The sequence below is a fragment of the Athene noctua genome, chromosome 32 (genome assembly GCF_965140245.1).
Source record: "Athene noctua chromosome 32, bAthNoc1.hap1.1, whole genome shotgun sequence".
NCBI classification, from domain to species: Eukaryota; Metazoa; Chordata; class Aves; order Strigiformes; family Strigidae; genus Athene; species Athene noctua.
In genome coordinates, this window is record NC_134068.1 from 422,190 (window position 1) to 436,302 (window position 14,113).

Genomic DNA, 14,113 nt, shown 5'->3' on the forward strand with positions numbered 1-14,113 from the left:
GCGCTGTGCCCCAACAGGCCGGCTGCCCTCCACAGCCCAGGGCAAGAGAACTGCGGCGCTTCCACCGGCACCCCCCTGTCTCACAGGGGAGACGCAGCAGCGCCTGTCTGCACCTGCCAGGGCCCGCAACGGGACGACCAACAGCTCACCTGGAATTTCAGTCAGGCCACATATTTCACCTCTCTGACAGCTAGAGCACCCCGCTAAGCCATCTGGGGGGAAAAAATAATCTTATTGCATTGTAGCTTTCCCTAATTTTCACTCCACTTCTTGGGTTGAAACCAGCAAATGGACGAACCTGAATTACCCTTTAACGAGTAATACTGCAAGTGCTGCAGAGAGCCAGGAAAGCCCTACCATAAACAGACTGTGATACAGCCTTCCAGTGTGCTATAAAATGTGCAGTTACATATTTTAATTACGTTTATTACATAAGAGGAGAGAATTAACGTTAATTGAACCTTAAATGACCCAACTGGACTCATGCCACTTGTTTTACTGTGCAGACCCCTAAGATGCAGAAGCTGGCATAACAACCTGACCTCAGAACCGCCAGTCACGTCCCCTTTTTTAATCCACTGCTTTATGCCATCTTTTTACTATTTGCAGTTTGAACCTGGTTTTATCATCTCCAAAATTGCTGTTTCAGCTTATGGCTAGCACAGAAGTAGCTTTAAAGACACGGGGCAGTGCGGCCTGTGCCCTGGTGCTCACACACTGTGAAGGTTGCTGCTCTCCCAGCCGCTGCAGCCTCCACAGTCAAACGCTCCCTCGGTACCATCTCGGCACGTCTGACCTTTCTGCTGGGAGAGCCCGTCACGCTGCATAACATGTTCAACATCATCCCATCCTCGTCCTGAAAAGGCATTAAGTAATTCGAGGTGTGGTGATACTCACATGCTTTGGACCCCACTTCTGTCAGAAGATGAATTACATTCAATTTGGGGATACAGCAGAATGCTTGGAAATTCCAGCACCTGAGTAAGTTCATCTCCACGGGTGTCAGACACAGAGCAGTCATTTCTGGAACAGTCACCCTTGAGCAGGCATCCCCATGAGAACTCCATCTCACCAAAGCAGCATTAGCAGTGCTGTACTGAATGATCCACGCACTGGGGCATGGACAAAGGCTTACAGCCTGAAACGGGATAATCAAATGATGGAAGTGAAGATATTTCCATAAGGTAGTGCACTACTCTACTGCTACTGCGTTATGTACATCATTTTTTGCAGAAAAAATATAAGTATGTAATATATATTAAAATACATCGAAAATATTACGTATTACGTAAAATATGATTTTAAAGTATAAATATCTATACACCCAGTAACTATTTATCTGCTTGTATGGATAAGCAGAGTATATAGCACGTGAAGTAAACGTTACACCCTTTAAAAGGTGAAAAACAGTCTCCACCGATCCAAGCAGCACCATTTACAGAATGAAGCGCTATTTGGGGGTTTTCTACCCAAGGGTATCACAGTCTAACCTTCAGTTACTGCATGTATATTGTTCCCTCTTTGCAAGAGAATTCACTGGCTTTCAAAGTACACGTTTGCTAAGACCACGGATCAAATGGTCCTAAACTGCTTCAGATTTTTTTTTTTCTTTAATCACATCTATCTTCCTTTTCTCCTCTTAAGCAAGCCCACCTTTCATGACTAACAACTTAGGGACAACATAAACACTTACCAAGGTCGCTTTGTTATACTCCTTCTAACATTTCACAGTACCTTGTTTTCCCTAAATAGGGTTATCTATCGCCTGGGACTTACCCGCATTGCATCCTGCAGAGCAAAAGCACTTCCTAAGGTAATGAACACAGACCATGTTGTCAAACCATGATTAAAAAACCCCTATTTCCCTTTAAAAAAAAAAAAAAATAAAAAAATAAAATCAAACTTCAGTCCGTTCTAAACCCTGTGGTATATTCTGCTGATTCCCACGACTCCTGAGCTATGAGCTGCATCAGCCCGTCGGTGTCTTTGCACAGTGACTCCGACAGCCCGCGAAGGGCACCGCAGAGATTGCCACGAACTGCGGGGAGCTCTGAGCCCAGGCTGCAGCGCCCGGCGCAGCACTGACACACAGAAATCCTAAGGGACCTCTATGCATCTACAGCCTGCAGCCATCCTGCTCCTTTTTTACTGAAAAGTATCCAAACGTAGATCTATAAACCCAATTTCTAACGAAACTGAGAGATCTCCAATACATGCTCTAAACATCAGTGTCTTTCCAGAGTCAACCTTCCAGTTCTTTACATTTCTCGGGGCAGCAAAGTAAACAATGATTAACACAAACTATTTTGTGAACAAAGATTTCTTCTCACCCGATGTAAACATCAGGAAGAAAAACCCAGTAACCAGAAAAGTGACCACTCACAGATTAATATTAACGTCTGAATTTACATTAATGTTTCACATTAATCTGGTTTTGTTTAGACAGAGGAAACTAATACATTTGAAAGTATATTTTCACAAGTAGTTTTCAGTGGAAAACTTGATAAAAATTAAAAAGTATCGGAGGCCTGACTTTAGCAGGTCCCAGGCTTGACCAACAGCCTTTCACAGCCTGGGCTGAGGACAGGATTGTCACATTCTGTATTGCCAGGACAACTTTCATACCGACACCTTATTACTGGCCCAGGTTTTGAATAGAAAGATACACCTATATGAACTAAATCTGCCTTTCTGTATGAAAAGAAGTGAATCTCCAAGAGCCCAAAGAAATCCAAACCCCACATAAGCCAATGTATTAGCTGAAATCTGAACAGAAGACAAAATGAATTGGCATCACATCAACAGTTTCCAGACTGGACAGAACAATTTCTGCAGGCTTGTATGAAAGACTACTAATGCTCACTGAGTGCACAGGCTAAGGAATTACACACCTTCTGAACAATCCTGCCCTGCCCTGCCAGGAGCTTTATGATGCCGAGCTACAGGAGACCAACTGACGCGACCGGAGGTTTAACAAACTCATGCTGTGCCACAGAGGAGAATCTAGATTTTTAAGATGAAAGTTAAAGGCCTGATTCTCATTGCCGTCAGAACGCCAGCTGAAACTCTGAGGTCAATTGTACCGTCATTGCATGGAGAGAAACCAGCTCCCTCACGGCCCAAGCAGTGATGAGATTTCCATGGGGAGAGATGCTCTTCCCGGGGCTCCTCCTCCCAAGAGTCTTTTCCCTTTATCTTTGTATTACAAAACACCCAACTGCCTTGGGAACCCCTTGCACAGTCTATTAGTAAAGCCACACATATACAGAAAATTTGCTCGCGCCAAAAAATATATGGACAATTAGCTGGCACAGCCCCGGTGCCACTGAGAAGCAGCGGGAAAACGGATCCTTCGCTCAACCTCGCTCTTGCCCAAAGTGCAATTTCCACGCGGCCCTGGCGCCCAGAAGCCCCCATTTTACTCGCACGGTTTAACTCTCCTCCGCGCTCTCGATCCGCCCCTCGCGCAGTTTCTCTCTCCCACGAACACGCGCAGGCCCTCCGCAGATCCCCCCCGCGTGTTCCCGGCCGCCCGCCCCGGGTCCCCGCGCAGAGCCCGCGGGAATCCCCCGCCCGGAGGAACCGGCGTCCCGGCCCCGAGCGGCCGCCCCCGGCCCCGCCGGCCCCTCCGGCAGCGCCGCCCCGCCGGCCCCGCGCCTCGCTCCGCGCCCCCCCGCGCACGGCCCGGCCGCCCCCCCGAGCGCAGCCCGACCGCGGGAGCGGAGCCGCGGGGCGATCCGCGCCGTCCCCGTCTGCCGCCGGCTCGGGCGGGGCGGCCGCCGCTCCCCCGCCGCGGGGCCGCGCGGGACCGCGCCTGCGCGGGGGGGCCGCGCCCCGTGCCCGCGGGTGCGCCTGCGCGGGAGCGTCCCGCGCGCCCGCGGCCGTCTCCGCGCGGGGCTCCGCGCCCGCCCGGCCCCGGTGCCCGGCGCCTCCGCCCCTGCGCGACGGGGCCGCTGCGCCCGCGGCGGGGGGGGCGGCCGCGTCTCCCGGGGCCGGTCGCGCGGGGCCGCGGCCGCGTCTCGGCTCCGGGCGGGGCCGGCGCTCCGCGGGCGGGGCCGCGTCCGCGCACGGTCCCCGCGCCGCCGCCGCCGGGCGCTCTCCGGGGCTGGAGCGGCGCCGCCCGGCCCTGCCCGCGCTGCCCGCGCTGCCCGCCCCCCCGCAGCGCCGGCCGGGCCGCGGGCGGGGCTCGGTGCGAACGGGCCATGCACAAGGCGACCGCTCGCCCCGCACCGGCCAACAGCCCGCTCCCGGCCGGTGACCCCGACAGAGCGGAGATCCCGCCGCCGCCAGACACGGCCCCGGGGCTGTGCTCCCTCCCGGCCGGAGAAAATTAACTCTCTCCCAGCCAAAACCGGGAAACTCTTGCCGAGGTGAAAGCTACTCGGGCCGCGGGGGAGAGACTGGGCACGGGCGAGCGAACGCCGCGGGTGACCGCCAGGGAGAGACGGGGCAGGCTGGAGGGTTTCTGTCGGATCGCAGCGGAAGGTCCGGGCTCCGTGCCGGGGTGTGAGAACCTCTGGGACCAGCCGGGGGGCAGGAAGGTGCTGAGGGGACACGATGGGGGCCAGGGGGTCCCCGCCCCGCCCAGCGGAACCCTGCCCCACCCGGCCTGGGTGACGCGTCACAATGTGACCCCTTTGTGACATCGCTCCGTGTCACCCCCGGCACCGTATCTGAGCAGCGCAGCCCCGCAGTGCCTGACAAGACGGGGAAGGGACAGGGCGGGAGCGCAGCGAGGAGACTCCTGAGCACAGCCCGCGTCTTTTCCCGTCGCTCCCTAAAGCTGAACCCCCACCGTCCCTCAGCCGTTTCTGAGGATGGCAGAGAGACCCCCCAGCAGCCCCAGGGTGGTTTGGGAGGAGGTGGGGGCTCCCCAGGAGAGCAGCTCTCTGCCGGAGCCCTGCGAGGTGTCCCTGGTCCAGGCCCTGCGGATCGGTGAGCGAGGGGGCCGATGCCAGGACCCCGTTTCCCCCGTTTCAAGCTCTTTTCACCCCTTGGGAGGCTGGTTGGCCGAGATGGCCGTTGTCTCACCGACTCCTCCGTGTTTCCGTGTAGACGAGACGCTGCCAGAGGAGATTCCAGAGGAAGCGGGATGGGATTCTGAGGGCGCCTGGTTGCTTTCTTTACTTGACTGCAGCGACATGGGAACGGTAACGAGCTCCCCCCTCGCCGGGACCCTTGTCCGTGTCATCGGCTTGTGCGAGCAAAGGGACCCAGAGGTGGTCGAGCTGCTCAGCCAAGCTCAGCGTGACACGCCTTCCCCCGTCCTTCCTCCCGTAGGTGTTTGGCGAATACTTCCGGCCTTCGCAGAAGACGGACGTTCTCCTCGTGGGCATCGAGGCCTTGACGGCAGACGATGCGCACGACAGGCAGATGGGCGGTGACATCGTGGACATGGCCATGACAGACCCCGTGTCCTGGCTGACGGATGTAAGTGCCCCGTGGCTGGACTGTCCTTCTGTGCCAAGACGTGTCAAATCTTCCCTCCTGCCCTAACCCGGCTCTCTCGGGCACCCAAAGCCAGGTCAAGGCAGCAGGGAGGGGTGGGAAGGGCAGCACCATCCTCACCCGTGTCCCCTCCAGGTGCCAGAAATCCTGAGACACATCCACAGAAATGTGGAGCACATCCACACGGAGCCAGCCCGGCGCAGCCTGCACTCGCTGCTGCTGCTGCTGACGGAGTGGAGCCCCAGGGAGGTGGTCAGGAGCCTGTTGGGCATCTCTCCAATGAGTGACAGGTACCGGCCCCGACAGCCTTGAGGGCTCGTTCCCCACGGGGAGAGTGGCCCAGAGGCCGTCTGGCTGCCAGACCCACAGAAAACTGCGGGCTATCCCCGAGGGGCAGGGCTCTCCATCCCACCACGCTTCCCCCTGCAGCCAGAGCCGGCCCAAGCGGAGCCCGTGCCCCGTGGGAACAGAACCTCACCCCCTCTGCCTCCCCGGGCACCCCGAAATGAGAGGGTGGGCAGGGCCGGGGTCTGGAGGCGCCGAGGCAGCTCTGCTGAGCGAGTTGGCTCTGGCTCCGCAGGGCGGCCGTGGCCATGTGGGAGGTGCTGGTCTCCGTGCCCTGGGCTCTGCGGAGAGTCATGTCGGAGCTGCTCGGCGTGCTGCAGGACTGGCGGCTGAGCAGGGTGTTCAGCTCTGCCACGGAGGACGCCTGCATCTACCCCTTGGCTGTGAGTGACCCACGCCCAGCCCCACCGCTCTGCCTTCCTCCTCCTCCTCCTCCTCCTTCCCCTGCTCAGCACCAGCCAGACCCCCGTGCCACAGGCTCAGGGCCACCCCGTGCTGGTTTGGCCCCACCAAGCCCGTCCCGGCACAGGCAGCGCTCTGCCCTCCCCCCTGCCGGCATCCCCCTGCCCAGCTCCGCAGCCTGGAGACCCCGGGAAGGGGCAGAAACCAGCGTCGAGGCGGTTGCTGGTCCTGGGTCAGAGACGTGGGGACTCGGAGGTGGCTTCAAGGGGAGAGGAGACCCTTGCCATGGAGCGTGCTGGTGCGGGGAGGGAGCCCTGCAGCTCTGCTGGTCTCTCACCGCTGTCTCCATTGTAGCTCCTGGCCTGCGCTAACATTGACACGGAGGAGTTTGCTGCCCTCTACAAGGCCCAGAGGTACCTGAGGCGTCCCAGCCCGGTGTTCCTTTCGATGGTGCTCACGGGCCTCAACACGCTGTCGAAAACACCTGAAATGGTGAGTGGGGGGTCGGCAAGGGGAGCCACATCGGCAGGTGGGGGCTGGGGCGGTGGGGGGGTCTTTCACCGCTTCACAAAAAGGCAACGGTGTGTTTCGTACAGGCCAGAAAACTCGCGGTGCTGCTCCCCGACATCCTGGAGACCCTGACAGATGCCAATGCCAATGTCAAGACGAAGGCCCTGGTGTTGTTCATCAGCGTGATGGGTCACATGGAGAGGGAAGAGGCCAACCTCATCTCCCTGAGCCTGGCGGAGAAGCTCCTGCCCCTCTTCGATGATGTAAGGCTGCCGTGGGCGCCTGAGCCGAGGCGATGGCTGCAAGGTGGCTGCCCTTGAGTGTGGCCATGCGGGAAGCGTTTGGGCAGGGGTCCCCCCCTTGCTCCTCTTGTGTAGCCTTTGGGGGCTCTTCCCCTCCCCGCTCCTCTTCCGCGGCCTTTCAGGGCTCCGGGGCCGTTGAGCCGCAGCTGCAGGTCTGGCCGACGGCTCCTGCGTTCAGGATCCGGCCCCAGAGCAGCTCCTCTCCCCCGGCCACGCTAACGCCCCTGCTCCCTGTGGGCGAGGAGCGGCTGGTGCTGAGCTCCCTCTGTCCTCCTCCCTGCCAGGAGTGCAGCCGCGTGCGGGAGCTCTCCATCCGCCTCTTCCAAGACATGATGAAGACCGTGGTGGGGAGAAACAAGAAAAAAATGTTGAAGACAGTGCAGAGTGTGCTGCTCCCACTGTTACTGCACACCAACGAGGAGATCGAGAGCGTGGCCAAGGTGCAGTGACAGCGATTGGTGTCACGGGGAAGGGTGTGCTGACACCACGGGGGTGGCCTGGGCCTGAGGGACAATGGGAAGGTGTCACCGCAGGGTCCCGCTGCACTGGTCCCCGTGCTGCAGAGCTGGAGGGGGAGGTGGGGACCCCCTGCCCCACAGGAAGGGTCCCTGCAGCCCCAGCACGAGCAGGGCCAGAGAACCTGGCACAGGCAGTTCCCTGCTCAGCCGGGGCCGGCTCCCAGAGCGCGGCATGGCCCCAGCAATGAAGGGGAGCCGGTCCCGGGATCACCCCGTGCCCCCAGCTCAAAGCCAGGCCCAGAGCAGGAGGATGCCAGGTCTCCTTCCCTGGGCTCTGGGGCCATCTCCCAGCCTCTGCTTCTCCGCAGGCTTCCCGGGACACCCTCCACGCTTCTGCCAAGTTCCTGGGCCTGAGGAGGCTCAGCTCTGTGGCCAAGACAGGGCAGACACCCCTGATCGGAGAGTGCTTGGTGAGGACAACCCCCAAACCCCCGGGGCGGGCTGGACGGGGGCTGCAGCCGTGCCCGGGGGGGCTGTGCCGCTCTGCATCGCCGCCCTGCCCCGGCCCCGCTGCTCCAGCTGCAGCCTCCTTCCCTGCCCTCCAGCACGCAGCCCCCAGGGGCTCTTCTCCAGGAGAGCCCGGCCCAGCTGGGCCCTGGCAGCGGGACGGAGGGGTCTCGGCACCCCCAGCCCCCTCTGCCCGCGGCTCTCTCTGGCCCCCAGCCCCACGGGGCTCCTGGCTGGGAGACGGGAGTCACTGGGAGGGAGCTGGGGTGCTGGCGGGAGGGACTGGTCCGGACTGCTGTGGAGGGTCCGCACCAGCCCCGTGCCCTTGTGCTCCCTCAGATAACGCACAGGAGGAGCAGGGTGGAGGAGTATCTGCTCCAGAGCCTGCCCTACCTGAAGGACCCTCAGGCCACCGTGCGGGAGGAGGCCGTCAGGTTCATCGGTGAGTCCCCAGGGACCCATTTCTGGCCGACCAGACCCAGTCGCCACTGGTGGGGCTCGCTGGGGGTCTTGATGGGTCCCAGAGCCCTCGGGAGCTGTCCTTGCCGGGGGACAGCCCTGCCCAGGGGGAGCAGAGCTCTGACATTAGCTCTGTGCCCCAGGTCTTGCTGCGCGGCGCCAGAGCATCCTCAGCCAGGAGAGGCTGTGGCACATCTGCGATGGTGAGTAGGGGACAGAACCCGGGCAGGTGCTGCCGTGCCCAGCCCCGCCCCAGGAAAACGCTCCGGGGGCAGAGGAGTAGTTTCAGAATGTTTTTTCAAGAGCAGTTGCACAAAGTTGTGTGTGTCTTTGACACACAGGTTAGCATATCTCTTTAGTAAGGTCTTGAAATGGGAGGAATTTTGTTTTCTCCCCAGAAAGGAAGGGAATTTGTGGGGGAAGGACAGCCGTCTCTGTCCTGCCCCTTGCCAGGAGGCTGATGATGTCCAGACTCCACACTGATGCTCAGATCAATACACGGGCTCGTTGAGGCCACACACAACTCTAGACCAGCTCGTATGGCAAACAGAAAAATGACTCTGTGGTCTGGCCCAGTCCTGAGCTCCTTTGTGTGTCGGGGGCACACGGGTCATTCCTGAGCAGCAGCTTCAGGCGCTCTGGTTCTCTCACCGGCTCCTCCTGGCCAGGGAAGAAGATGGATGGGGCTGGCATGGGCTGGGGGGGGTCCTGGGGGTCTCTGCAGGCACTGGGGGCTCACGTCTGCTCTGCTCCCTTCTCTCGCAGCGCTCCTGCCCTTGGGGAAAGACACGGAACTCTCCATCAGGTCCCTGGCAGCCAAGACCATCTCGGTCCTGACCATAGAGCAGAGTCCGACATCGAGATGGAGCCTGCGGTCGCTGTGCTGCTGGCTCTGATGAGCCTTCAAGAGACCAAACGCTCTGGAAACAGGCTGTCCTTGAATAATTATTTTTTTTAAAATAAAGCTGGAGCCACAAGCCGCTGGGACTCCGTAGCGTCCTTCCCACGGGGACCCCCCTGAGTGTGCTGAGCAGGGTCCCCCCCCGGCCTCTGCCGCTGCCCCCAGGACCGCACACCCGCACCCAGCCCGGAGAGGAGGAGGAGGAGGGAAGCTTGGGCCCATCCTGCCCCTCCTGAGACACCTCAGGGCACAAAAAAGCTCCCGTGCGCCGAGCTGGCACGTCGCCATTTGTCCCAGCACCAAATCCTCTCTTGTACTGGGGAGCTGGGCTGGATTTCACTGGGCACTGGTTAGTTGTTAGAACATTCTAAGGCCAAACTGGGGCATTCTGGGGTCCAAAGAGAATTTTGGGGCAAAGTTTGGGGGCTTTTGGGGGTGCTGGTGCAGCGCTGCCCGCCCCTGCCCGTGCTGCCTGCGCTGCCCGCACCCCCAGCAGCGATGGCCGGGCCGCAGGCGGGGGGCGCTGGGCGGGGGTTCGGTTTCTCCCGGCACTGTCTGGGCTCGTCCTGCCCAGCGCGGCCGCGCTGAGGCTCCTCCAACCCCGGGGTGCTGAGCGGGGCAGTGCCAGGGGCCCAGCGCCGCCCCCCGCTGTCTGCTCGGCCCCGGGGTGCAGAGGGGGTTCAGGTTTCTCCCGCCGTGGCTGGCAGCTCCCGGCAGCAGAGGACTCCCTGAGCCACGGCCTGGCTGCGGCGGGCGCGGGAGCAGGGCACGGGGCTGGGGGTGGGTGTCATTCTGGGGTCTCTCGTTGCCAGGCGCCCCCAGACGGCGTCGAACCGGGGAAGCTCCGCTCGATGCGTTCACCGGCCCGTGACGCCCTTGCTGGAGCTCCCTTCGGAACACACAAGTTGTTCTGTGTCTGGGCGCTGCCGTCCCCGCCCCTGCAGCCCCACCAAACCCACCACGACATTTGGGTGCCCTGCCAGTCTGCCGAGAGCCCGGGCAGAAAGAGCCGTTCTGCCCCGCGGGGATGTCCCAGGCGACGTCAGCACGAAGCGCAGGACAGCTGTATCCTGCCACCCCTCTGGAAACGACACCCCCCTTGGAGAGAGCTGAGAGGTCACACCCAAGCCGGCGCTGAGGGCCCTTTCTCCGTGCCCCGTCTGCTGGCAGAGCACGGAACCAGAAACCAGACTGCGGCCAGGCAGATCAGCCCTGCGGAACAGGAACAGAGGGGCCAGGAATGAGAACGACAGCAGCTAAGGCGTCAAAATCACGCCAGAAACCTGGGACGTGGCCCCTGAACTGCGGTCCATGTCCCAGCAAATCACCCCAAAAACCCCCCATATTCCCCCAAATCTTCCCCCATTTCAATACAACACACCCACATCCCCCCAAATCACTCCAAAACATCCCCATATCACCCCAAAACCCCCCATAACCCCCCAAATCACCCCCACTATTCCCCATATACCCCCATAGCCCACGTATCACCCCAAAGACCTCATCACCCTCTGCAGCTCCCTGCCAGGAGGGGGCAGAGAGGGGGGATGAGTCTCTGGAGCCAAGGCCCCAGCGCCAGGCCCCGAGGGAATGGCCTCAAGCTGCCCAGGGCAGGGTCAGGCTGGCTCTGAGGAAGGATTTCTGTGCAGAAGGGGCTGTTGGGCGTTGGAATGGGCTGCCCAGGGCAGGGGGGAGTCCCCGGGATCCCTGGGGGGGTTGAAGAGTCGGGCTGAGCCAGCGCCGAGGGATCTGGGGCAGTTGGGGAGGGTCAGGGGGAGGGTCATGGTGGGGCTGGAGGAGCTGCAAGGGCTTTTCCAGCCCGGATGATTCGGGGATTCTGTGAAAACACACCCATATCACCCCGTATCACCCATATTACCCCAAAACCACACATATCCCACCAACCCCACCATATGCCCCCAAATCACCCCAAAACCCCATATCCCGCCAAACCCCCAATATCCCCCCAAATCAGTCCTGAACCTCCCCATATTCCACGTATCAACTCCAAAAGCCCCCACATACCCCCAAGTCACTCCAAATCACCATATACCCTAAATCAGCCCCAAACCTCCCCATATGCCCCCAAATTCATCTGTAGCCCAACAAATCACCCCAAAACCCAACCATATCCCCCCAAATCATCCCAATCCCCCCCATGACTCCACATCACCCCACTACATCTCCCCCAAACACCCCCTATATCCCCTTCAGTCACCCCACAAAACACCCATATGCCCACAAATCACCCCCATATACCAACAACCCCCATATCCACCACAATCACCCCAAAATACCACATATTCCCCCAAATCACCCCAAAACTTCCCCACAGATCCCCATATCACCCCAAAAACCACAATACACCCCCAAATCACCCCAATCCCTCCATATTCCCTCAAAACCCCCATATCACCCACAAACCCACTATACACCCAATCCTTCTCTATCCCCCAAATCACCCCAAACACCCCTATATCCCCTAAAGCACCCCCAATACCTCCCCAGATCCCCCAAACCCTCCCTAAACTGCATAACTCTCACAAATCCGCCCCCATCTCCTCAAAACTTCACCGTATTACCGCAAAACCCATATATCCTTCCAAAATAATGCTTATATCCCCCATATCCCCCCAAATCCCCCCATATCTCCCCAAATCTGCCCCCATACCACCCAAAACTCCCATATACCACCAAATCACCACAAAACCACCCCATATCCCCCCAAATGCTTACAACCCCACATATCCCCCCAAATGCCCCCAAAACAGCCCATATCCCCACAGATCACCCCCAAATCCCCCTTACGCCCTGAAATCACCCCAACATATATCCCCCAAACAGCCCCCATATCCCTACAAATCACCCCCAAAACCACCCATATTCCCCAAAATCACCCCAAATATCCCCCACTCCCTCATCTTCCCCCAAATCAACTCAACTGCCCCATACTCCTCCTAATCACTTCCCCATATTCCATCAACCCCACCATATCCACCCAAATCATCCCAAAATCGATCCAGGTCCCCCAAATCAATCCAAAACTTCCCCATATACCCCCATATCCCACATAATACCCCCAAACCACCCCAAAACCGACCATATACCTTAAATCACCACTAAAACGTCTTCATGTGCCCCCAAACCACTCATATGCCACCAAATCACCCCCAAAACCACCCATATCACCCCAAATCACCCCCAATATCCCCCAAGCCCACATATCCCCCCAAATCACCCCAACCCCCCCTTATGCCCCTAAATCACCCCAACATATCTCCCCCAAACACCCCGATATCCCACCAAATCACACCCCCATATCCCCCTGTCGCGGATGAAAGTATTGACACGGTAATGATTTAGAAAAATAATCTAGATTTATTAATAACTAACAACTATTTGTCAATACAAAATAGCTCAGAAAGAAAAGCAACTTATTCAGGTTCTAAAATGACAATATTCACTGTAACTTACTTAACGGTACCTTAATTTATACACATAGGTACATGCGCATACACAAACCAGACAGGTACATACAGGAACAAAGGGGTTTGGGTTCGGTAAAATGAACACAAAAGGGACAAGCACACAGGAACAAGGGCAAGGAACGTACCCACACACACACACCAATGAACAGGTGAAATAGAAGCAGCTCAAAGAAAATTTCCCCCTCGAGTTCAGAGCAAATACTCCCAATGCCTTGGCATTCCTCAACGGGCGATCATCGAGACTCGAGCGGGGGGACTTCGCCCCGGCCGGCCGTCTGGAGCAGACGACACCTGAGAGGCTCCCAGCTCAGGGGAGATGCTGGTCACAGCCCGCTGCCATCCAGGAGAGCTCAAAGGGTCTCTCTGGGGGTCGCAGTTTATAGGATCCAAGATAACTGACTTTTGTCAAATCCCATCTGGTGCCTTCTGGCGGCTGCACAAGGATTTGAATAACACGCAACCCTGTTATTGTTCCATCTGACCACATCCCAGGCACAGGGGTGTCAGGCCATCAGGAGGTGATGGGCCGGTATAACCTTTTCCAAGCAATTGGGGGGGCAGGAGCCAGGCTCCTCAAGGTTATCAGTCCTTATCTCCACAGATGGTGTATGGCTCGGGGGGATGTGGATGGAATCACACCTGGCACCAAGCAGCCCAACAAGGAGGGCAGGGAGGGGTAAGAATTGCACCACCACACAAGCCAAACCCTGTCCAAAAAACCTTTCACAATTCAAGTAGAGACAAGAGAGCTGAGGGTGGAAATGTCAAAAAACTGCACCAGAATATATGTAAAATTATTAGATAGTAAGTTTGGAGGGGACATATTAGGGCTGCTTTAAGAGAAGGGAGCAAACGAGGATGCCGATTGACTTCCCGTTGATGATGGCTAATAAGAGCAGCAAGACAGAAACAGATCAGGCAAAGCAAAGTAAGGGTCTGATGGAAAGCACCCTCCATAGGGGAGGGACGCGTGGCAACACGAGGGTGCTCGCAGGAGAAGTGGGCAAGACGGGCTGACTGAAACAGCACAGTCCCTGTCATGTAAGGAAATAAAGGCTGGGCACCTCGTCTGTGACATTCCAGGCTTGAGCCTGCATTAGGAAGTCTGGTATTCTACACTGAAGACATTCCATGTCCCCAAAATCAACAAAGTAAAAAAAGCTCTGAAAAACTTCTCTAACGTGGGCATTTAAGCTTGATCCCAAGACAATGGGGGGAGCTAGGTGTGTCAAAACCATTTCAGGTTTTTATGTCCTTTGTCCACTTACAGTCCTTTGCACCATTACTGTCTCT

The 14,113-nt window shown here is 58.1% G+C and overlaps 2 protein-coding genes across 2 annotated transcripts; both read left to right on the forward strand.

The window, feature by feature from the left end:
- Positions 1–5,015: 5,015 nt before the first annotated feature.
- On the forward strand, positions 5,016–6,566 carry LOC141972305 (uncharacterized). The gene is made up of 5 exons (XM_074930190.1): positions 5,016–5,150; positions 5,281–5,430; positions 5,584–5,738; positions 6,029–6,180; positions 6,550–6,566. The coding sequence occupies exons 1-5, from the start codon at positions 5,016–5,018 to the stop codon at positions 6,564–6,566; spliced, it is 609 nt and encodes a 202-aa protein (XP_074786291.1).
- Positions 6,498–9,327, forward strand: LOC141972306 (maestro heat-like repeat-containing protein family member 7). Its single transcript, XM_074930191.1, has 7 exons — positions 6,498–6,687; positions 6,792–6,968; positions 7,292–7,447; positions 7,834–7,935; positions 8,312–8,414; positions 8,575–8,634; positions 9,197–9,327. Exons 1-7 carry the CDS (start codon positions 6,643–6,645, stop codon positions 9,325–9,327), a joined length of 774 nt encoding a protein of 257 aa, XP_074786292.1. The 5' UTR covers positions 6,498–6,642.
- Positions 9,328–14,113: the final 4,786 nt, after the last annotated feature.